General features: G+C 43.4%; 1 protein-coding gene across 2 annotated transcripts in view; it reads right to left on the minus strand.

The window, feature by feature from the left end:
* The window catches only part of grhl2b (grainyhead-like transcription factor 2b), a 137,485-nt gene that overhangs the window by 91,891 nt on the left and 21,041 nt on the right, over positions 1 to 24,553 (minus strand). Inside the window, exons 2-4 of one of the 2 annotated variants that reach the window (XM_078540018.1) lie at positions 22,161 to 22,347; positions 21,993 to 22,060; positions 12,707 to 13,121 (exon numbers count right to left, since the gene is read on the minus strand). In XM_078540018.1, coding sequence (XP_078396144.1) covers positions 12,707 to 13,121; positions 21,993 to 22,060; positions 22,161 to 22,347 — 670 coding nt within the window. Of the gene's footprint in view, positions 1 to 12,706; positions 13,122 to 21,992; positions 22,061 to 22,160; positions 22,351 to 24,553 lie in introns of both variants that reach the window. The other variant, XM_078540017.1, reaches the window with a different exon arrangement.

Raw genomic sequence — 24,553 nt, forward strand, 5'->3', positions numbered from 1 at the left:
TTCAAATTGCACTTATTTTCTTCGGTGCAAAGGAACATTTTAAGAACGTTTTCACATGAAAAGATATTTAAGTAAGAGTACTAAGATACTGACTAATGTAGACCAATGCAGCCTAATTCTTTAATGTCATTTTCTGTTATCTTAAATCAAGTTGCTCAATCAAGTCTGGATATCCTTATTAAAGTGGCTAATCTTTGGTAATGAGCCCATTTTCAACTGTATTCATGGTACTACACAACTCTTAAATACATAAAGGAATGCTTATACTGAGAAAAAAAGAATAAACAATTACATTCTATGACAATGTCTGGTACATGGGAAATTTTAGAATTTATTTGCATAATCAAAAATATATGGAAACTGCAACTATAACCTAAACAGTGCAATTTTGAGCACATTTTGAGCCAATTTCCCTATTGCACACAAAATGGAGATTCATAAAGGTGAAAGCCCCTGCTCGCTGGGAGGCAGCATGCCACCGAAACGAAATGCAACTGAGGCTCTTAAATTGACTGCAGCACTGAAGTGAGAATAGCTGGATTCAGCAACCGATACCCTCCTGTCACCACAAATCATGTCGCAGCAACATGAATGCTTCAGCTATTGGCAATGATTGCGGTGTCTGACACACAAAACAGTTACTCAACTGACTAAAAAGATGAACATCCAAGAATGGCAAGTTCAAGAGGTCAGTAGACACCAGAATATCAACAAACATTACAATTTATCAGAGTATTTCTTGGAAGATCCTTTTCCAACTTTTATTAAAATCTAATTTACCCTAAATGGCTAAGTAGGCAATGGTATACAGTACTAAGCTGTGCAATCCCAGGCTCAGTCCTCAGTCTGTGCTGAGTTTGGAGGTTTGAATAGTTTGGGATAGAGGCATTAGAATTGGCTGAGTTGAGGTAAAGTCAGACAGGGTACCTCCTCCAGATAGCTATCCAATGACACCTGCTCTGGAAAATGTAATTATATAGGATAAAAACAGCAAGTCTAGAAAAGCTCAGCAGGTCTGGCAGCATCTGCGGAGAGAGAAACAGCTAAAATTCCAAATCTGATATGACTTCTTCAGTTCTGATGAAGTCATATCAAACTCAAAACGTTAACTCTGTTTCTCTCTCCTCCACAGATGCTGCCAGGTCCGGGTTTTTCTAGCACTTTCTGCTTTTATTTCAGATCTCCAGCAATCGCAGTATTTTGCTTTTATTTTAGTAATGATACGGTTATCAGTTGAAGTCAGATTCAGACTCAGCTGTGAGCGGCCCTGTTGATAGCTAATCACTGCCCAATTTCAGATATGAAGGCACTTGAGGGGGAGCCAACACCCATGGAAACTGCACCCTAGTAAAAGTCAGTACCTTTAGAACAAGGGGGGAGTAAACTGAGGATGTGGGGGTGGGAGAGAAGGAACAAAACCAAAATAAAGGTTTTAATACAATGTTAAAACTGCACCATACTTCCCCACAGCCATTTCTGAAACTAGCAAAGCCCATTAATTTATCTCCCTTCCTCCTGTGCAACAAATCTCACTTCAATTCCATCTTCAGTTAAATACACTGTTCATCAGCTGTGTATAGAACAGTCGAGCCAAATGAAACTTTGCTGAGGGTAGTGCAAGCAGATTCAGGAAGTACAAAGCTTTAGTTACGCTCGAGGAATCAGAAACACACCACACTCTTAGCAGCGCAGTAAGAACGGTCAGGTTAATTATGTCCCAAGGTAGAGTGCATTTAAACAAAAAGATTCTGTCTAGTGGTGATCCATGACTTTGTGAACATACCTTCAAGGGGAATTTGAGCTCATTTTTTAAAAAAAAATCATCAGCTGCAATAGCTTACTCACAAGCCACTCATCTGTAGTCCCCCAACCAGCAATCTAAATAGCGTGCAGCTCTATTGTGGAGAAACCCATCTCATTACACTGCAATCTTTCTTCACACTACCTAAGTAATGATGCTTTCTCTTCCTGGTCACAAGCCGACTTCATTGCAAGTGCATGAGATACACCTGCCCTTTTACCCTCTCCCTTCTCACCATCCAAGGCCCCAAATACTCATTCCAAGTGAAACAGCAATTTACTTGTATTTCTTTCAATTTAGAATGCTGTTTTGCTGCTCAGACTCCTCTATACTGGGGAAACCAAATGTAAACTGGGTTACTGCTTTGCGGAATGCCTTCGCTCAGTGCACAAGCATGACCCTAAGCTTCCTGGTGCTTGCCATTTCAATTCTCCACCTTGCTCCCACTCTGACCTTTCTGCCCTTGGCCTGCTAGCATGTCCCAATGAAGCTGAACACAGGCTTGTGGAATAGCACCTCATCGCTCCACAGCCTACTAGACTCATCAATGAGTTCAACAATTTTAAGTCAGAAACCCTGCCTCTATTATGTTTATTTTTTGCTGATTCAGTTTTTTTCTGGTTTCTTTATTTCTTTACTTTGCATTCAGACAGCTGCTCTCCAGCCATTCACACCTCATCCACACACATCTTTTGTATCTTTATTTTACCCATTACCACTCCCTTTGGCTTTTGTACCACGAAACCTTTTGTCATTTAATTTCTCTTGCCCTGAGCCCATCGCAGACCTTCCCTTCTCCGTTTCCTCCCCACCTTGTCCCTTTCACTTGCTCAAAACCTATTACACTTCTATGTTTCCTCAGTTCTGATGAAAAATCATCGATCTGAAACGTGAACTCGGTTTCTCTCCTCAGACGCTGCCTGGCCTGTTGGGTATTTCCAGCCTTTACCGTTGTTATTTCGGATTTCATTGGCGATGGGTTTCAGAGTCAAGGAGCTTCCAGACGGGATGCACCAGGTAACGAAAAACAATTTCAGATCAATTACTTGAAACAAGGGTTTCCACCTTTTTTTTTTAAAACTAGAACGCACGGTTATAATAAAAATGGTCCACCAACAAGCAGGAAGAAGGCAATCACACTGAGCATGAGATCAAAAGAAATATTGCATTAGGTGCATTTAAGGGGAAGCTTTAAATACATGAGGCAGAAAGAGATAGAAGCATACGTCGATAGAGTGAGGTAAAGTAAATAGAGTGAGAGGAGGCTCGGGTGGAGAATAAACACTGGCCAAGCGGTCTGTTTGTCTGCTGCATAATTCGATGTGACATGTTTAATAGAATCCCCAATGAATTACCTGTGGGAAAAATTCACAGGCTGGAGAAGTACAGAACCTTACAGTCCAAGGTGGTTCAGGCTCATTACCTGTTCTGTGTGGATTTTACTGATCCAACAATCATATCAAGGGATATTGATCAAATGAGGGGAAAGACAGACAGAAAAATCAGAAATACTTTTTTTTTCCTCTTTATTCTTTCATGGGATGCGGGTGTCACTGACAATGCCTGCATCTGTTGCCCATCTCTAATTGCCCTTGAACTGAACATTTCTGAGCACAGTTAAGAGCTTTGGGTCTGGAGTCACAAGCAGACCAGGCCACGTAAGGACAGCAGATTTCCTCCCCTAAAGGACAGTAATGAAGCAGACGGGTCTTTATAACAAATTGATGATAGTCTTATAATTCCAGATTTATTCATTGAATTTAAATTCCACCAGCTGCAATGGTGGGATTTGAACCCGGGTCTCCAGAGCATTGGCCTGGGCCTCTGGATTACTAGTCTAGTGACATTACCACTTTGCCACCACATGACCCATTGCCTTAGTATAGCACCTTTCATGAATACAGGGCATCCCAAGGCATCTTACAGCCAAGCAAATACTTTGGATTCATAGCCACTGTTGTAATGTAGGAAACATGGCAGCCAATTTGTGCATGGCAAGCTCCCATGGGCAGCGATGTACATAAGAACATAAGAAACAGGAGACCATTCGGCCCCTCAAGTTTGGTCTGCCATTCAATAAGATCATGGTTGATCTTCTTGTGTTTCGATTTCCACATTCCCATCTAACCCCGATAATCTTTGATTCCCTTGCCTAACAAGAATCTATCTACCTCTGTCTTAAAAATATTCAATGACCCCTCCTCTGCCACCTTCTGAGACATAGAGTTCCAAAGTCGCACAACCCTATGAGAAAAAAAGATTCTCCTCATCCGTGTCCTAAAAGGGCTACCCGGTGACCCCTAATTTTAAAACAGTGCCCCCAGTTCTGGACTCACCCACAAGGGGAAACATCATTTCAACGTCTACCTTGCCAAGGCCATTCAGGATCTTGTATACTTCAATCAAGTCATCCCTCACTCTTCTAAACTCCAGTGGAAACAAGCACAGTCTGTCCAACCTTTCCTCATAAGATAACCCACTCATTCCAGTTAGCAATCTAGTAAACCTCGTCTGAACCGCCTGCAATGCATTAACATCCTTCCTTAAATAAGGAGACCAAAGCTGCAGTGTTCGAGATCCGGTTTCACCAATGGCCTGTATAACTGTTCAATCCCTCTCGTTATAAAGGATAGCATTCCATTAGCCTTCTTAATTACATGCTGTACCTGCATACTAACTTTTTGTGACTCATGTACTAGAACACCAAGACCTCTCTGCACCTCAGAATTATGCAGCCGTTCTCCATTTAAATAATACTCTGCTTTTTTGTTCTTCCTGTGATAATAACCAGGTGATATGTTTATGCTGTTGATTGATGGTTAAATATTGGCCAATACACCAGGGATAACTCCCTTTCCCTTCTGCAAAAATGTATCATGGGATCTTTTACATCCACTGAGGTGACAGTCAGGGCCTCCAACCATGAGAGGCATCTCTGACAGTGCAGCGCTCCCCTCAGTACTCCACTGGAGTGTCAGCCTTGAGTTTTGTGCTTAAGTCCTGGAATGGGACTTGTAACCACAACCTCCTTCCTCATGAGTGAGAGGGCTACCCATTGAACCACAGCTGAATGGGGTTGAGGTACAGATCAGCCATGATCTAACTGAATGCAGGAACTGGCTCAAGGGGCTGACTGGCCTACTCCTGTTCCTATGGGCTGAATTATAACCTAAAGAAACCTGCAAGTGTGCATTGGGTGAGAGGTTAAAAAGTGAGAAATTTCTTTCTTGACCCAAACCTATCTCCAACCTGCCTATTTCCAGCTTTAACTGAAGCAATTAGTGAGGTAGGCAGCCAACCTCCTGCAAGGAAGCTGCCTGCTTCAATGTCATGCAGATGTTCAACTTTAATTGGTGTTGGTCAGGTTTCCCATGCACCGAGGAACCCACCAGCTTCCTGGGGGTGAGGCCTTGGTGCATTCAGGAGGCAGGTGCCTTCACACCTACCTCCAGGATCCATGTGCCTTCCAGAGAAACCCCCATGATCGGGTGACCCTCCACAACCTCTTCTCTCAGACCTGCGACCTTATCCCCACCACCAGGCCTTTGATCTCCTCCCCATTCAGCCCCCCCAACCTACCCCCACCTCTGCATTAGCTGCCCACCAGATCGACCTTCCCCAACCCACCTTTCTCTGGTCAACTTCCATCCCTGACTGATCCCACATCACCCACCATTCCCAGTGCAGGCTTACCTGCTGCTGGCCAGCCCCCTGATGGCCCAGCCTGTCAATCAGGCTGGATTTCGGGCAGGGAACCAGCGATGTCACCGACACAATGCCGAGTTAAAACTTCACAGCGTGTGGGGGAATCCCGAATTGCGGATTCCCCAAGGCTTTCTGGGTGTCCTACTCCCCGTGAGTAAGGTTAGTATAAATTCTGCCCTATGTTTTACAATGGATACAGTGGGAGCAATATAATCGTTTCAAAGTCCGAGTTAGAGAAGGTAAACAAACCAACCAGGGCTCCTGTGCTCAATCTGTCCCCTCCTTCGAAATTTGAGTGGGTAGAGGTTAAAGCAAAAACAGGACTGAGCCCAGCGACAATGTCTGTCCATGATTTAATAGCCAGCCACAGTCACTGTTTAGGCTCAGAGAGATTTGGTGACGTGCTGTGAAACTGTAGCTCAGAATGAGTCAGTGCCTTTAAGGGAAGGCAGGGGAAGGAAAAAGGAACCAAATCATCTCCTGCCTGAGCAGAACATTTCCATTTTACTGGTCCAAAGACAGACCAAGTTAAGCTCTCTTTGCCTGAGAAAAGGCAAATTCATTTATACATACCAGATGAGGCAATGTCTGTCCTACTTCCTTTATGGGGAATAAGGATAGACATTCCTTGTAGTCCAGGATGTTGATCCTTGTGCAGAAATATCATCAGTCAGAACTGGAACTGCTGTGTCTGAATTATAGCAAAGGGATGTAGAATACTTATCCCGCTGGAACTCTTCCTCTCCTTATCATTAGCTCTCTAGCTTATTCACCTCAACCTTTGGTAAACAAATGAGGATAAGCTAGTTTCACATTTATTGTGTGAGTTGACCATTTTTGTCACTACTGGTTTTTGGGAATAAATCTCTTATTTTTGTTTTATTCCCACTCTTAAATAATTAAGAATTCGGACTTTGGTCTTGGAGCAGTTGAACTAGCCAGAATCTTCACTTTAGCGGAAGGTACACGGGATAGTACACAGCTTGTGATGTTTTGCATGATTATAACACATGAAAAGAGTTGAAAGAATATGCACTGTACAAGTAAAGCTGTGCATTATTACCAATTACATCTACAAACAGAACTATTTCTCACGGGTTTTCATTTACTGCTAGGAGGGGTGCTATTGCAACGACTGAGATTTGGTGTTCAATGTGATGTGAAAGCAGTGGCAGTGGGACTTATTTAACTAAACAACATGGGAATACCACTGTTTAAGTATATAGTGGTAGAATGTTTTACCGTTTGTTATGGAGGACTTGTTTCAGGTCTGTGGCACCCTCTACAATTTGAAAGAATTCACAGAAGATTACTCACAGTTTAACTTTTAAAACTAAATTCAATTAGCAATAGTAAAGAGAAATTCCCCCTCTACTGCTCACCACTGGTCTCCTGGACTGTCCCACAAGCAAACTACATTTGCACTGCCGCTCTCACAGGAGACCAGTAGGTATCTGGTTGGCAGAACACTGTCAACGCTGTTTAGCTCCTCTCCGACTGGAACTCTGGTGACTGTCCAGTGTGGAGCACTCTGTACATGCTGGAGACACACACACGGAGCTCTCTCCCAAAAGTCAATAATTTAATTGTTTAGATAGTAGGAAGAGGAGAATCGCCGCTCTCCAAGTAATTAAAGGAAGGACTGGTAGGGCTACTAATGTACATGTCCTTTTGAAAAAGGAAAATGATCCATACTCTGGAAACTTGGTTTGACAGCATACTGGATTTGATCTCCACAAACCGAAGCACTGGGGAACTATCCCCTCCACAGGGTCATAATCGACCTGAAATCTAGATTTAGGCATTGATGTGAAGTTGAAATTGTTTTCCACTAACACCAAACCATTGTATCAATTCACTTTTAGAACATTTCTAGTAATCCTGAATAACATGATTAAATGATTGCTCCACAACTGAGAATAAACTCCCAATGAGGAAGAAGATAATAACACATCTTAACTCCGAAGAGCTATTTCTATATTTGAATAAAAATATTCATCTCATCCTAAAACTGTTCATCTGAAACAGCCCTTTAGAATTTCTATCTTACTGTTAGAATGGGATTTAAACTCAGTTAGATTCAGGGGCCTATAAGTGTGCAATGTACATCAAATAAATTGCAAAATACGGAAATTGAGGTTATCATAGAATGGTCACAAGAATGGGAGGTGGCCATTCAGTCAGTCGTGTCTATGCTGGCTCTCTGCAAGAGCAACTCAGCAAGTCCTACTCCTCTGCCTTTTCCCCATAGCCCTATAAATCTTCTCTTCAGATAATTATCCAATTCCCTTTAGAAAGTCATGATTGAATCAGCCTCCAACACACTCTCAGGCAGCCTATTCCAGGTCCTACCCACTGTCACCTTTGGTTCTTTTGCCATTTACCTTAAAATGATAAAAACAAAAAACTACTGTGGATGCTGGAAATCCAAAACAAAAACAGAAGGGTCATGTGGACTCGAAACGTCGACTCTTTTCTTCTCCACCGATGCTGCCAGACCTGCTGAATTTTTCCAGGTAATTCTCTTTTTGTTACCTTAAAATGATGTCCTCTGTTTCTCAACCCTTTCATCAATGGGAACAGTTTCCTTCCAAGTATTCTGGCCAGACCACTTACAATTTTGACTGCCTCATGACCTTTTAAGTGTGTCATATTTTTTACTTGCAGTACCAACACCAACATTATTCCTCTCTCTCTATCACATCTAATTTGCTTTCTCAATGTACTGTTAATTTCAAGATGCAGAAGTGAGCCAACAGTCTTGAGCTCAACCCACCACATCTGGCAAAAGAAAATCTTCCAGTAAGATCCATTTTTGCTACAATCAAAAAAAATTGGTCCTTGGTTCCCAAATCACATCATATCATTTGATAGAACTGTTGATTCTGATCTGCTACAGTTAACTGCTAGAGACTTTTATTCCAGAATTTAGTTTAAAGATTTGACATCCTTTTTCAAAACTAAATTACCTAATGTACCTATAGGATTATAGAATAGCACCAGCACAGAAGGAGGCCATTCGCTTCATCTTGTCTGTGCTGGCCCTCTGAGGAGCAATTCACCTAGTGTCACTCCCCTCCCTCTTCCCCGAAGCCCTACAAATTCTTCCTTTTCAGATAATGATCCAATTCCCTTTTGAAAACCTCCTTTGACCCTGCCTCCACCACACTCTCAGGCAGTGCATTCCAGAACCTAACCTGGCTGCGTTAAAAAAGATTTTCCTCATGTCACCATTGCTTCTTTTACCAATGACTTTAAATCGAGGCCTCTGGTTCTCGATATATCCAGCTTCTCTCATGATTTTGAATACCTCTACATCTGGTCCCCAAAAGTGTTTCAGGCACACACCTGACTCTACCAACATAAAGGGCAAGATTTTACCGTGGGCTTCAGGACCCCACTTCAGGATGAAATGGGGGACCCAATCCCACACTCGCCAGCAGCAAGATCAGCTCAGCAATTTCACCAGAGGCTGCCTCCTAATTGGCCACCTTCGGGCTCCAATGTCCTTAGGTGGCTCCCAATGCAAGTGGTTAAATTAGAGGCTGGCAGCTTTAGAGCCTCAGCAGCCCCATCGAGTGATTAGGTGGGTCGTCGGCCACAAAGGCACCTAAGGGGTCTCAGAAAGCAAGTTCTGAGGGACTGAGGATGGAAATCCCCTTGGAACGGAGGGGAAAGCCCTCCAGGGGTAGTGTTTTGGCCATGGCGGCAGCCTTTCCCTCATATAGCTCCTTAAATGGGCTGGTTCGGATGCACCTCCCCACCCAGGTTGCTGTAGGGAAGCCACCTCTATGGAGATGGCGGCCATTACATGAGGCGGGCCCAAAGGATCGACCCTAACTGGGTCCTTGAATATTTAAATTGGCTGCCCTCTTCTACAGGCTCCCTCCTTTTTTAGCAAGCCACCCCCATTACCTTTCCTGCTACCTCAGGGATAGTAAAAACCTGCCCAACTTGTCCATTTGTGAACTATTCACATGTTAGGGAATATCTTTAAATAGAAAGACAAACAGTAAGAATTTCTACAGATATTTAAATATATGAGTTAACAAAGTAAGCGTTGGTCCTATAGAAAGTGATTCTAAGGAATTATTAATAGAGAATAAGAGATGGTAGATGAATTGAACAGATATTTTGTGCTGATCTTCACTATAGGGGATATAAGCAACATTCCCAGAAATAGCTGTAAATCAGGAGTTGGAAGGGAGGAAAGAACTCAAGATAATTACAACCACTATGGAAGGGGTATTTAGCTGATTGTTGGAACTGCAGGTTGACAAGTCCCCGGTCCTGATAGATTTCATCTTAGGATCTTAAAAGAAGTGGCTAGTGAGATAGTTGATGCGTTGGTTTTAATTTTCCAAAATTCGCTAGATTCGGGAAAGGTGCCATTAGATTGGAAAATAGCAAATATAACTCCTTTATTCAAAAAGGGACGGAGACAGCAGGAAACTATAGGCCAGTTAGCTTAACATCCGTCATAGGGAAAATATTAGAAGCTATTATGAAAGATGTTATAGCAGGGCACTTAAGATATATTCAAGTTAATCTGGCAGGGTCAACGTAGTTTTGTGAATGGGAAATCACGTTCATCCAATTTATTGGAGTTCTCTGAAGAAGTCACATGTGCTGTGGATAAAGGGGAAATCGGTGGACGTACTGTACTTAGATTTTCACTTAGATTATCATTTGATAAGGTGCCACATCAAAGATTATTGCAGAAAATAAAAATCCATGGTGTAGGAGGTAACATATTGGCATGGATGGAATATTAGCTAGCTAACAGGAAACAGAGTAGGCATAAACTGGTAATTTTCTGGTTGGCAGGATGTGACAAGTGGTGTGTCACAGGGATCTGTGCTGGGCTCTCAACTCTTCATAATTTATATAAATGATTTGGATGAAGGGACCGATGGTATGGTTGTTAAATTTGAGGATGACACAAAGATAGGTAGGAAAGCAAGTTGTGAAGAGGACATAAGGAGGCTACAAAAGGATAGAGATAGGTTAGGCGAGTGGGCAAAGATCTGGCAAATGGAGTATAATGTGGATAAATGTAAAATTGTCTATTTTGGCAGGATGAAAAAAAAAAGCATATTACTAAATGGTGAAATTGCCAAGCTCTGAGATGCAGAGGGATCTGGGTGTCCTAGTGCATGAATCACAAATGGTTAGTAAGCAGGTACAGCAAGTAATTAGCAAAGCTAATAGAATATTAGCATTTATTGCCAGGGGAATTGAATTCAAGAGTGGGGAGGTTATGCTTCAGTTATAAAGAGCATTGGTGAGGCCACACCTGGAGTACTGTGTACAGTATTAGTCTCCTTATTTAAGTAAAGATGTTCATGCGTTGGAAGCAGTTCAGAGAAGCTTTACCAGATTAACACCTGCAATGGGAGGGTTGTCTTATGAGGAAAGGCTGGATAGGCTAGGCTTGTATCCACTGGAATTTAGAAGAGTAAGAGGAGACTTGATTGAAACCTTTAAGGCCCTGAGGGGATTTGACAAGGTGGATGTGTAAAGGATGTTTTCCTCTTGTGGGGGAATCTAGAACTAGGGGGTCACTGTTTAAAAAATAAGAGGCCACCCATTTAAGACAGAGGGTCGAGAGTCTTTGGAACTCTGTCCTCCTCAAAAGGTGGTTGAGGCAGAGTCTTTGAATATCTTTATGGCAGAGGTAGATAGATTCTTGATAAGCAAGGGGATAAAAGGTTATCGGGGGTAGGCAGGAATATGGAACCGATGTTAAAATTAGATCAGCCAAGATCTTATTGAATGGCGGAGCAGGCTCAAGCGGCCTACTCCTGCTCCTAATTCGTAGGTTCATGTTAGCATCCATGTGCTTCAGTTTTCTGCACATGCCCTTCACTGACTGGCTTTGGCTGCTGCTCTGGGATTGGAAAGCTGCAGCTTAAAATAATCAAAATCATCGAGTATACACAAGTAACTGTTTATATGCCCACATAGGTGTAGTCGTTTTTCTTTTCAAAATTAACCTTTATTTTCCCAGCTTTGCATTTCCTCAGACGGGTTTTGCGATAACCCAGATAAGACAGGAAGATTCTTTGCTTGGAGTAGGAAGGATGGGTGTAAAACCAACACCAAAATCATAGCATAATTTCGGCAGTTTTCAGAGCCAAGAAGCACAAGAGTGTAGAACCGAAAGCAAATCCAACACTGAATCAATGTTAACTGAAGTGCAGGGCTTCAAAGGCAGTCACAAAGCACTCATTTTTCAGTCTGATAGATCAAATGATTGTGGTATGGAAAGGGTCTAGGAGAGCAGAACATTAATATACAGGTACAGTGTCTCAAAACAGGCAACCTCTGGACCAAACCCATGCTGGGATTTTGGATTTTGCTGGTTTTTGGATCGGGTGGTTCAGACCAGGTCAGGCCGTGCTGTGTCGGGAGGAGTCAAGGGTTGCTTGGACCACTTGACATGTAGGAAAAGACTGGTGCACGAAACCAATAACTGGTCCAGTGCACCACCACGCCAATGCGGTACCTAGCCGAACAAGCCTTCCTTCACTGTCGCTGGGTCAAATTCCTGGAAGTCCCTCCCTAACAGCACTGTGGGTGCACCTACACCACAAGGACTGCAGCGATTCAAGAAGGCATCTTCTCAAGGCCAATTAGGGATGGGCAATAAATGCTGGCCTAGCTGGTGATGCTCACATCCCATGTATTAATTTTTTTTAAAAGGGCTAAGTTATTTTACTCATTTAACAAGAATTAAAAATTCATGCATGGCAGCTTATAAAAACATTTGGCTTTTGGACATCTCCGGTTTTCAGATAGCCGGATTTGGGACATTGTACCTGTTTTATATACAGTTGGATTAGACATTTAATGCCAAAGACTGTCCTAATGTGACCTACATACGATCCCTCACTGACAATGGAAGATAGGGCTAATGACCATTCAGCGCCTCCAGCCTGTTCCGCCATTCAGTCATATCACGGCTAATCTGTACCACAACTCCATTTCCTGCCTTTACTCCATATCCTTGTGCAACAAAAATCTATCAATCAATCATACCCTTGAAACTTTCAATTAACCCAGCATCCAACCACAGCAATGTGGTAGGGGGAGTGGCCCTTAATGCATCTAGTGTACAAAATCCTTGAGGAATGAAGTATATTTCCATAAATATAACATAGCATATGTACACATGTTTATTTTTAAATCACAACTTACTTCCACTATTCCATCCTTAAATGTTTCACTGTAGCTGCTGTCAGGTGTGCTGCGCTGGTCATCTTTGAGGTAGTTGGTGTGTGTGACGGTGAACACTTCGTACTGGCTGCTGCCAAGGTTCTGTTCAAAGATCACCCCTCTCTGTTCATCGCTCTCGGCTCTACTATAGTGCACAGTGGGAGTCATTGCCCCCGAGTAGCTGGTGGGGTAACCCTCCGTTTTGATGCTGACCACTGCTACTCCTGCCACCGACACAGGCGTGTTCTCAGCTGGGTTTGCACCGTAAGGCTCCCGCTTTGAGACATCCAAATGCTCCGGGTGCAAGGACAGGTTCACCGGGAGGGACTTAAGAACTTGCACTCGATTGTCATGTACTTCTAGATCGTTCTGATTATCAGATGATGTAAGGCAATTTCTGATAAATCAAGACACAGGAAAAAATACTGTCAGAATAAGAACTTTTGAAACTGATTCAAAGAAAAAAACTTCACTTATACTTACTTAACATGGACTGGCAGTGACACAATAGGTTTGTACTCTCAGTTATTTGCTTCACTTCGTTTAGAATTTATGGACACGAACAGCTTTTTTTTTGTATTTTTTTTCGAACTTGTTAAATTCTTCCCTTCCCCTTGCCCAATGATTTAATTTTATCCAGTGAGTAGCTGAGTCATGCACCAGAAAGGCCCCAGGTTCAATCCTTGGTCTGTGTTGAGTTAGTTGCAGTTGTGGCTCTTGGCACCCATGGGTGAGGAAGGAAAACAATAACAAAAGACAGCCAGAGTTCCCATGCCTGATGGCCATCTAATGACCCTTGTCGGAAATACATACAAGTGTTTGGACAAAGCTAGACTAGTGCTTGGCTGTAATACCAACCTGCCCCCCCGCCTCCCATCAAACAGTCCACCAACATTTGCTCTCAATTAAAACAAATAATGATGACTTGCGTCATTAGACCAAAGAGACTAGACACCCATGGAACCATATCAAACCAAGTAATAAACATCATCAGGAAAGAGGGTGAAAAGAAAAAGACATGACAATAAAATAAATAAATATACATTGACAATATGATAACTAAAAATGCTGCCTCTTAATTGAAAACAGTTCCTTGAGCAATAGGCTCAGTTCCAATTCTGGGCCCAAGTGATAATTCTTTTTGCGTGAGCCTCATTATTCTACCAGTAGAGACTTTCAAAGAGGGTTTACCAAGTGCCAATTGGTTCAAAAGCTGAAACTATGGTTGATTTTGCCCATCTAGCACCTGACTAACTGCAAAGCCCTATTGTCGTCCCCAGCTGAGATAAGCTAATTCAGCACCCGCCTGGAATCAAACTTATGACCATCGTGGTCTGTCAGGCATTATGTTATACTGGGTGATGCCTTTACCCACCAGGCCGTTGCTGGAATTCCTTTAGTTTAGATGCTGTCAGCCAGCTGACTGAATTGTGACACATGAGATGGATACAGTTGATCATGGCAGGAAGCAGGGTGTTCAAGAAAGCTCAAAGTCAAAAGTCTAATATTGACTTATTACTAGTAATCTTGTAAATTGAAACTGAGCCAAGAGGCCTGTGGTAATTCAAAGTACATAGCCAGTCCTGAGGAAAGGTCGTTGGGAAAGTCACTTTTTTTTCCTCCCCACAAATGTTGCCTGGCTTATTGAGTGTTTGCTGAGCATTCCATTTTTGTTTCAATGGTTTATGAAAGGGACAGACTGTCCACTTTTTTGTAAAAGCAAAATACTGCGGATGTTGGAAATCTGAAACAAAAACAGAAAATGCTGGAAAAACTCAGCAGGTCTAACAGCATCTGTGGAGAGATAGCAAGACAACGGTAAGCGCTCTGGAAAGAACAACATGAACAAGTGACAGATGGCCCTTGTGGGGGTGGGTTGGGGGGAGGGGACAGTGGTGCGAGAAAAAGATCAAAAATAGGATAAAAGGTGGGGATAAAAATTTATTTTTTATTTATTTTCATTCATTGTTTTATCCTTGTCCCGCTATTACCACATTCTGCTTTCTGACCTTAATGCCACCATCAGCACCTCCTTTAGCCATTACCACTACCATTAACACCACTTTGTCTTTTTGTTCATGACATCTTTGTCAATCTCTCCTTTACCTGCACCTATCGTTAGTCTTCTATCCAGCTTCACCTGCTCCATCCCCCCTTAAACAGTATAAATTTTGTCACGTTTTTACTTTTCTTCAGCTCTGAAGAAGAGTCATAAGGACTTGAAATGTTAACTCTGTCTTTCTCTTCTGTTGTTGCTGTTAGACCTGCTGAGTTTTTCCAGCATTTTTTTGTTTTTGTCCACTTCTATTGGTTGGACATAAAAACATCCCCCAGGTGCAGTACAGAGAAAAATTCAGGTGGATAGACAGAAATTTGCGTGGGTTCCAGAAGTGTCAAATCTCCCCAATCCCCGATAATGAACATCCTCTGTGTGTTACACCTATGTTATGCCTTATGACCAGGTGCTAAAGCAGAAAATCTACCTCAATAAATCAAAAGTTATTTTCATTACAGGGGCTGGGAACCAATTCTGAAATTCCCTTAAATTGTCCATGAAAATTACAAATCAGGCCTCATTCAGGAGGTAGCTTGAGTGTCAAATGGAATGAATCCAGCTTGTTACAGGAAACAAAATTAAATCAAAGGACACGTTGGTGGAAGTTTGCAATGCATAAATGGTTGCTGCTACCCTGCATTTGTTTTATATTATTATTTTCTCACGGAGATATCTTCACTGCTTTCCTCCCTTAGCCTCTGTGCTAAGTGAATTTTCAGTGATTTCAACCTCCATCTCAACTCATCATGCTCTCTCTCCTCTGAATTCACTGCCCCTTTATCCTCCCTAATTGTCTCCCTTCATGCAAACTCCCCACCCATATTCGCCGCCACCCCCTTAGTCTTGCTAGCTCGCGTGATCTTGCTAGTCCCGTCGTACCAATCACAAATAAGGCCATCTCCGATCACTTCCTTGCATCCACTCACCTCCACAACCCCCTTTCAAACCTCGGCCCTACTTCCTTCTGCACCCACCCCAGAAGAAAAACTTTTCCCCATTTCACTTACAAAATCCCACCTGTCTAGCCTTTAACCCTCCATCTGGCACAAATTTCTGCAACTGCTGATTTGCTCAACCACACTCTCATCTCTATCTTTGATACCCTAGTCCTCAGTGAAAACCATTACTCTCTTGCAGTCTGGCCATTCCCCCTGCTACTGCCTTCATCACTTCTCCCTTAAGTCTAAGGGACGCAAGCCTGAAAGGATCTGAGTGGACCACGTGAAGCACTAACAGGCCCTCATCTCGACTGCTAAAACTGTTCAGTATTCAGGAATCATCCTGGATAGCAAAGATAACCTTCTGCTTCTTTTCTCTACTGCAAGCCATCTTCTTAAATCCCTCTTTCCTGACCCCTCCGACCTCACCTCCAACAATACGTCCTAGGGTGGGATTTTCAATCCAGGATCGATAACCCGACACCTGGATCGTTTATGGGCCCTGACCCCGTGACGCGTCTGTGTCGCGGAAGTAATGTTATTTTAATATGTAAACTCTCTAATTGGGCAGGAGGTGAGCTCGGCTCACAATCAGTGCTGCCTCCCAAAATTCCCATCTTTCCTAGAACTCCATGTTTGAGTCACTCCAATCAGTTTTTGACCCTGCCACAGTACCTAAACAGCTCTTAACAAAATCACCAATAACATCCTTTGTGACTGTGACAAGTGCAAACTTTACCTCCTCATCTTTCTCAATCTGTCTGCAGCCTTTGACACAGTTGACCACAACATCCTCCTCCAAAGCCTCTCCAGCTGGGTGGGGCTGCTCTCACTCGGTTCAGTTCTTATCTAATTGTAGGCAGGGTATCACTTGCAATGGCTTCTCTTCCCATGCCTGAGCCGTTACCTCTGGTGATCCCCAAGGATCTATCTTTGCCCCCCTTTTATTTCTCATCTACCTGTTGCTGCTCCTTAGCAACATCATCCTAAAGCAGAAGGTTCGTTTTCACATGAACAGTGCAGGAGAACGTGCCAGGATTAGCACCAGGTATACCTAAAAGTGAGGTGCCATCCTGGTGAAGCTACAACACAGGGCTACATGCATACTAAACAGCAGAAACAGCACACTATAGACAAAGCTAAGTGCTACAACACCCAGCTCAATCTCAGCACCACCTCTCAACTCCTCTGCTGTTGCTAGGTTATCAGACTACTTATCTGAAATCCAGTGCTAGACGAGCAGAAATTTCCTCCAATTAAATATTGGGAAGGCTAAAGCCATTGTTTTCAGCCCTGTTCCAACATCTGTTCCCTAGCTATAGACTTCATCCCTCACCCTGGCAATAGACTGAGACTAACCAGTCTCTTCACAATCTTGGTGTCATATTTGAGCCTGAGATGAGCTTCTGACCAAGATCACCTATTTCCACCTCTATTACATTACCCGACTTTGCCCCCATCTCAGCTCATGTGCTGTTGAAACCCCCATTCATGGCTTTGTTACCTCTAAACTTGAATAGTCCAACACACTCCTGGCTGGTTAACCACATTCCACTCCGCGTAATCTTGAGGTCATCTCTGTTATCCGTGTCATAATTCACACCAAGTCCCATTCCTCTATCACCCCTGTGGCTTGGGGCCTACAGTGACCTACAGTGGCTCTCAGTCAAACAACATCTGATTTTAAAATTCTCATTCTTATTTTTAAATCCCTCCATGGCTTCACCTGTTCCCATCTTTGTAATCTCCCTAGCCCCACAGCCCTCTAAGATACCTGCGCTCCTCTAATTCTGGACTTTTGAGTATCCCCAATTTTAATTTCTCTACCATTGGTGGTCGTGCCTTCAGCTGCCTAGGCTCCAAGCTCTGGAATTCCTTCCCAACACCTCTCCACCTCGCTTTCCTTCTTTAAGACACTCCTTAAAACTACTACTTTCGCCAAGCTTTTGATCATCTGACCCAATATCTCCTTATGTTGCTCAGAGTCATACTTTGTTTTACACTGCTCCTGTGAAGTGCTTTGGGATGTTTCATTACATTCCAGGCTCGATACAAATGTTGTTGTTGTTCTTACTCGTTCATGGGGTCTGGATGTCTTCTGCAAGACCAGCATTTATTGCCCATCCCTAATTGCCCTGGAGAGGGTGGTGCTGAGCTGCCCTCTTGAACCACTGCAGTCATTGTTGTGTAGATAGATCCCAGTGCTGTTGGAGAGGGAGTTCCATGCTTTTGACTCAATGACAGTGAAGGGATGGTAATATAATTCCAAGTCAGGATGGCATGTTACTTGGAGGGGAACTTGCAGATGATGACGTTCCCATGTGTCTACCGCCATGTGCTTCTACATGGTAGCAGTCACAGGTTTGGAAGGCACTATTGAAGGAGCCCTGGTGAGTACTGCAGTGCATCTTGTAGATGGTACACGCTGCTGCCACTGTGTGTTGGTGGTGAAGGGAGTGAATTCTTAAAGTAATGGATGATGTTACTTCCCACTTATCTGCCCAAGCCTAAATGTTGTCCAGGTCTTTCTACATGTGGGTACCATCTGCTTCACTATCTGAACAGTGGAGAATGGTAGTGAACACTGTGCAATCATCAGCAAACATTCCCGCTTCTGATCTTGTAATGGAGCAAAGGTCATTGATGAAGCATCTGAACACAGCTACAAAACCTGAGCCTCATCTTTTACACTGATGTGCTGGGCTCCACCATCATTGAGGATGGGGATGTTTGTGGAGCTTCCTGCTCCAATTAGTTGTTTAATTTTCCACCTTGATTTACAACTGGATGTGGTAGGACTACAGAGCTTTGATTCGATCCCTTAGTTATGGGTTACTTAGCTTTGCCTATAGCATGCTGCTTCTGCGGTTCAGCATGTGTGTAGTCCTGTGTTGTAGCTTCACCAATTTGGCGCCTCATTTTAGGAATGCCTGGTGCTACTCTTGGCATGTTCACCAGCACTTCTCATTGAACCAGGTTGACCCCCTAACTTGATGGTGATAGTACCGTGAGGGGTACGCCATGCAATGAGGTTACGGATTATGGTGGAATAAGGTTCTGCTGTTACTGATGGCCCACAATGTCTTTTAACTGCCAAATCTGTTCTGAATCTATTCCATTTAGCATGGCAGTCAACATGATGAATTGTGCCCTCAGCTTGAATATGGGACTTCATCTCCAGAAGGACTGTGTGGTGGTCACTCCTACTTATACTGTCACGGACAGATGCATCTGCCACAGGTAGACTGGTCAGAATGAAGTCAAGTAGGTTTTCCCTCTTGGCGGTTCCCCCACCACCTCTTGCAGGCTCAGTCCAGCAGATATGTCCTTCAGGACTCGGTTTGGTACAACTGAGTGGCTTGCTAGGTTATTTCAGAGAACAACATTGCTTTGGATCTGGAATCGCTTATAGGCCAGGGTGGATAGGGGCAGCAGATTGCCTTCCCTAAAGGACACTAGTGAACTAGTGGAGTTCGACAATTCAGTAATTTCATGATCAGCAATACTGAGACTAGCTTTTCAATCCAGGTTTTTATTTTAATCAATTAAATTTAAATTTTTCCAATTGCCACAGTAGGATTCGAACTCATATCTACTGAGCATTAGCCCAGGTCTCTAGATTACTAGTCCAGTTACACGTCAACTGCAGGGTGGAATAAAAACATCTCTGGCAATGATGGAACAGTGGTTCATCTGTAGCACTACATATGTCCAGTGACTGAGAAGTTGCATTGGATACTCTTAAGTGCCTTTATTTCCCTTTACATCAGTGAGATTCACACAGGTCAGCAATGAGGTTTTCCAGCCCGTCTATCATCAGAAAAAATGATGCTCAGTGACTTGGAATGCTTCTGGAATGAGTATATTTAGTTTGGCTTCAGGAAAATTACATTGCTATAATATAAACCAGAGTCTAGATCTGAGACTATAAATTCTGCTTTCCCATTAATTTTGAGAGGAATTCCCTCAAGCACACAATATAGGTCATTTTATTCAGAAATCTCCAATTTCCAAACTTCAGTAGACCCTTGTTGGCTCCAAGTCTCATTACACATTTATTGGGTAGAAGATATGATTTCTTGGGTCCCAAACATCAACTTCCAATTTTAAACACTGAATTAAATGAAACAACATTGTTAAAATGTTCTAATACAAACCAAACTACTCCTCACTAAATCTTAGTTTAATTCGTACATTGGTGATAAGAGTTCAGTGTGAAGTGTGAACGGCCCTATTAAACTCAACACTTTGCATTAATGCTGATCTTTTGTTCGACTGAAGCCATTAACATCCTCAAAGACATTTACACATTTTGAGTGTAGGCAGGACATTAAAGTAATTTGAATAACAAAGTGGCAATTTTGTAGGTAATGTTGGAATGAGGTAATCTTTCTCTGTTGATATCCTGTCACCTGATGGATGGGGGGCCGTCAGAATCGTTAACATGTCTTTTCACTTCACACAGCTCACAGACCTGATGTATATTTCCCACATTCTTTCGCTTTCATTTTACTCGGAACCTAGCTGGGCAAATGGAATGATTCAAATACATCAGCAGCTCTTCTGACATTTAATGAGGAGATGCACCGGGTGATTTAGAAGTGTTGAGTTATATAAACCGATAAATTCTTAGAGTTGATTACTAGTCTATTTAGCCAGCTGATGCCAGTTGGAAGGAGGGAATGGCGGTGGAAGGAGGGAATGGCGGTGGAAGGAGGGAATGGCGGTGGAAGGAGGGAATGGCGGTGGAAGGGCAACAACTGGCCTTGTCTTATCAAGATAAAATTAAATAATTTCATATTGCATTATCCAATGATCTTGCACTGGAATGTATATGTGAGTGGATGATAGGTGATGACAGAATCAAGAGAGAGAAACAGAGTTAACGTTACAGGATGATGATGATCTTTTATCAGAACCAGCATATCCAGTATTTCCTGTTTTTATTTCAGATTTTCAGCATCTGCAGTATTTTGCTTTTGCATTGACAACAAGATCAGGTCTTGCTCTGATAACCCTGCAGTTGACTGATAGTCGATTGACAATCACTGCACAGGCTCACAAAAGCGAGGGTCCACTTGGCCAAGGTATTGAGCTGATGGTGCTCATGGAAATGGATATCAGCATGAATTATTTGCCTAAAATGAATCTTGGTGGGGTGGGGGTTGCGGAATGAGCTTCCTCGGGTGATAGGACATTGAGTTTACCCAATGAGCAGCCTGAATTCCTTTTATATTACTGACCCCGCAACACAAACTGTCCAAGCTTATCACAGCAGCCACCTGGAACAGATAAAAGGCACTCAACGTTTGGGCTCAAGTCACGATAACCTTTACAGGCCAAAGATGGACTGTGAACTCTCATCGCTGGCCTGTATGGGCCTTCCCTGACATCAAGCCTATAATACATTTTGTATTCTAGCTAGCTATTTTGGCATTCAATAAACTTTTCCCATCTTGGTGTCATACTGTATTTGTATTTAAATCCCTCCATGGTTAGTCTGTGTTCGCATTTTCTCCTGGGTCTTTGTGGGTTTTAATAAGTTAGCTTCAGCAGTAGCCAGAGTTGTACAGATCACTGAACAGCTGGTACTGGTAGGAGAGGAGGTTTCCCCTGATGTGGGAGAGAGCAATCAGTTCCGTCGGCAAACATGGGGTGGTGCGTGTTCATTTTGGAGAGAATCTCACCTTCTGTGAAGGGAAGAAACTTCAACTATTGAGTGTGGAGTGGTGCCTTGCTGTGAAAGCAAGAGCATGCACTCCGCCCTGTTCCCTGTTCTCAGTCCTGTTTGAGAGAAAAAGTCTGATTCACCATAAAAGATGATACACAGTCCAATGCTTGTAGCAGGCTAACTGCATTAACACCAATGCACACACTATAAGCTTGGGGACAGCACCTTATTTTAGTTGTTGCAAGCTCGGGGCACTGGCCTACACTTTCCTCCCTCCCTATTCATACAACTATGTTATTAGGATCTGCATTTAGCCTCATTAGCTAGGCCAGGGCACATGACAAGCCTGGGGGCATACCCTAAATGTGGATCGTGAGAAATTTTTCTTGTGCCGGTTCATGTGACCTTACTGAATAGTGGAGGATTGCATTGAGGCTTGGAGAAGCAAAGTATTCACAGAGATTGTCTACGTGGCAATTCAGCCTTTCCAAACAGCACTGAGCACCTGGGGCCTGGGCCAGGAATTCATTAATACAACCATTCTATTCCTGCCTACCGCTACCCCACTAAATCACCAGGAGATTGTGAAAATAATAAATGTACCTTTTTTCTTGATCATCCTGTGCTTCAGCTACTTTACCAATTGGCATGAGTCTCTTGTCCCTAGGGACCTAACAATAGAACAAAATCCAAGTAAGAATATGACAGCAATGCAGCTCCAGGGGGAAGACTGCGCAGAAACCAGTAACTGGTATTTATAAGTAGACAGACCTTGTAGTAATCGTAAAGCAATCCTAAGGCAGCAGCACTATCTTCATCACCATTGATGCTCATCATGGCTTTTGTGGCAGCTGTCAATGGGTTTTCAAGGTATGACTTCCAGGCCTCATCTTCACTTGTATAGGCACGTCTGGGATGGAGGTTTGTGTCATTCTGTAATACTACCACCAAGCGCTTGCTGCTGGCAAAAGAAGAGAATAAATTCAATTACTGTCGAAGGCATATTTGAACAGGTTTTACAATGGGTATGATGGTGTAGTGTAGTGATTGTACTAATAGGTTGTGTTAACAGCAACCAGAGATCATGATTTTAAATTGTACCTTAGAAAGGTGTGAAGCTGACTTCAATATGCTTGACAAATTTGAGGGTTGGCACCAGAGAAGACAAAAATCACTATGAAAGCTGCCGGATTGTCTTCAAACCTATCACCGCTGGTCAATCTGGCCCCTGCAAGACCCTCAATCACCTAGCATACCACTCAATTGCAAAACCAAGTGTATCACCTTCTCAGGGTAACTAGAGACTGACAATAAATGTGGCCTTATCACCACATTTGCATCCTGTGGACAAATGTTTTAAAAATAGTGTGGTAGAAATTTATCTTGGACACTAACAGTAACTTCACTCAGCTGAGCAGGTGTTAAACAGGAGGAAGGGCCTCTCACCCAATGCTAGGGATTATCAATTACATATAGGTTTACTTGCTGCTTGATTTCTTCTGGCTATTACTAAAATTCTACAAGTGTTTGGTGCTTTTCATATTTGGTACAAGTTGCAAATAACCACAGGGAGAGGTGCGGCAAGTGATGAAGGAATCTTTTTTGGCCTTATGGGTTCAACACAAACCAGCTGCCAGACACAAGTGCACTGGTGGGCCATCCCTTAGAAGACAGCATCACTGAGAGAATGAGCAAAGGCCACATAGAGCAGGACAAGGTGTCAGATGAGGGAGGAAGAGAAGAGGGAGCAAGAGGAAAAAGAGGAATAGGTAGAATAGGAAAAGGAGGCAGAGGCAACCTAGCCAGTGCCTTTCTGCTGGGCAGTATGTGAAGAACTACTTCAAGTGAGATACCACTAATTGTTACCCCACTCCCCAAAATTCCCACTCTTTACTTTCCCTTTGTTTCTGAATGTCAGTGTCATCTTGGTCACAGAGTAAAAATAAAAACCAACACATAATAAACATTCCAAGCCAAATTTATAAATGAAATCATGCCACACTGCATACAAACGTAAACTAATCACCCTTACGCATTTCCTTAGCGCCTGTCCCGTATGCTCTGCTACTCCAGTAGCTGCAGAATGGTTGGTGGAAAGCTGCTGACTTTCATTGGAGAAGACTGCAGACAGCCTTTGCAGATGTCCTCTAGCAGCTCTAGGCCTAGAAAGCCCAGAATTGGACTGCACCGTCACAGTATGGGCAGCAGCAGTCCAGGCTGGCAAGCTATAGCAAGGGCACTGGAAGAGTGGCAGGAGTGGGATCACGGATGTCACCATTGTGAGAGAGGTTGTAGTCCCTGGAGCTACAATCACTCCCCTGGAGTAGTGCCTCAGCAACCCTAGCGATCTGTTGAAGGCAGATTGCCGAACTGTTTGATACCCTACAACCCTCTTTTGAGCACTAGTATCCACAAAGATGATGGCAGCAGCTTGAAACAGCAGGGCAATAAACTGAGCTGCCATGAGAGCAGTCGGAGCTGGGATGGTAGCAAGCTGACCCTGCACAATTTTAGTCTAAGCTTCCAATGCAGCACCCAGATTTTGGGTGACTTCTGCTTGCATTACAATGGAAGCTGAGGCAGCAGCTGTTAGGCACTGCATCACGATTGGGTCTACAAGTGCGCTAATGGAGTTTTCCACCACTTCCATGCTAGAAATGATGAGCACCAAGCTCTGTGCAAAGCCCTATGTCAAGTTGGTGCTGAAGTCCTCCAAGCTCCTTGACATTGCACACAGGCTTTCCAATGCACCTAACAGTTCACTCTGCAAACCTTCTGGCACCTGGCCCAACAAAATCCTCATCTGTGTCCTCCGCAGCACAATCCATGGGCTGAACTATACACTCCCCTTCCGGTGGGCATGTAAGATCCAGCAAGTGATCTGCCCCCACTGCAATTTTACCAGCAGCAGCATTGGCATTAGGCAGCCACCCTACCAGTGAGCTAATTTAGGCCCTTAAGTGGACGATCAGTGCTAACTTAAGGGCCTCATCCCACCAATGCCAGGATTTAACCCATGGTGGGAGTCTTACACCAAGCAACCAGCCAGGCAAGTTTCCTGGAGCTGGGTGCCTCCTTAATGGGCTCCCTGGGCCCACCGGAGGGCACCCCCTCCCCAGGGTGTTACCCCTCCCCGCCAGGTTCATCTCCCCCATGGCCTCAAA

The sequence above is a fragment of the Cetorhinus maximus genome, chromosome 4 (assembly GCF_964194155.1).
Source record: "Cetorhinus maximus chromosome 4, sCetMax3.hap1.1, whole genome shotgun sequence".
Classification (NCBI taxonomy): domain Eukaryota; kingdom Metazoa; phylum Chordata; class Chondrichthyes; order Lamniformes; family Cetorhinidae; genus Cetorhinus; species Cetorhinus maximus.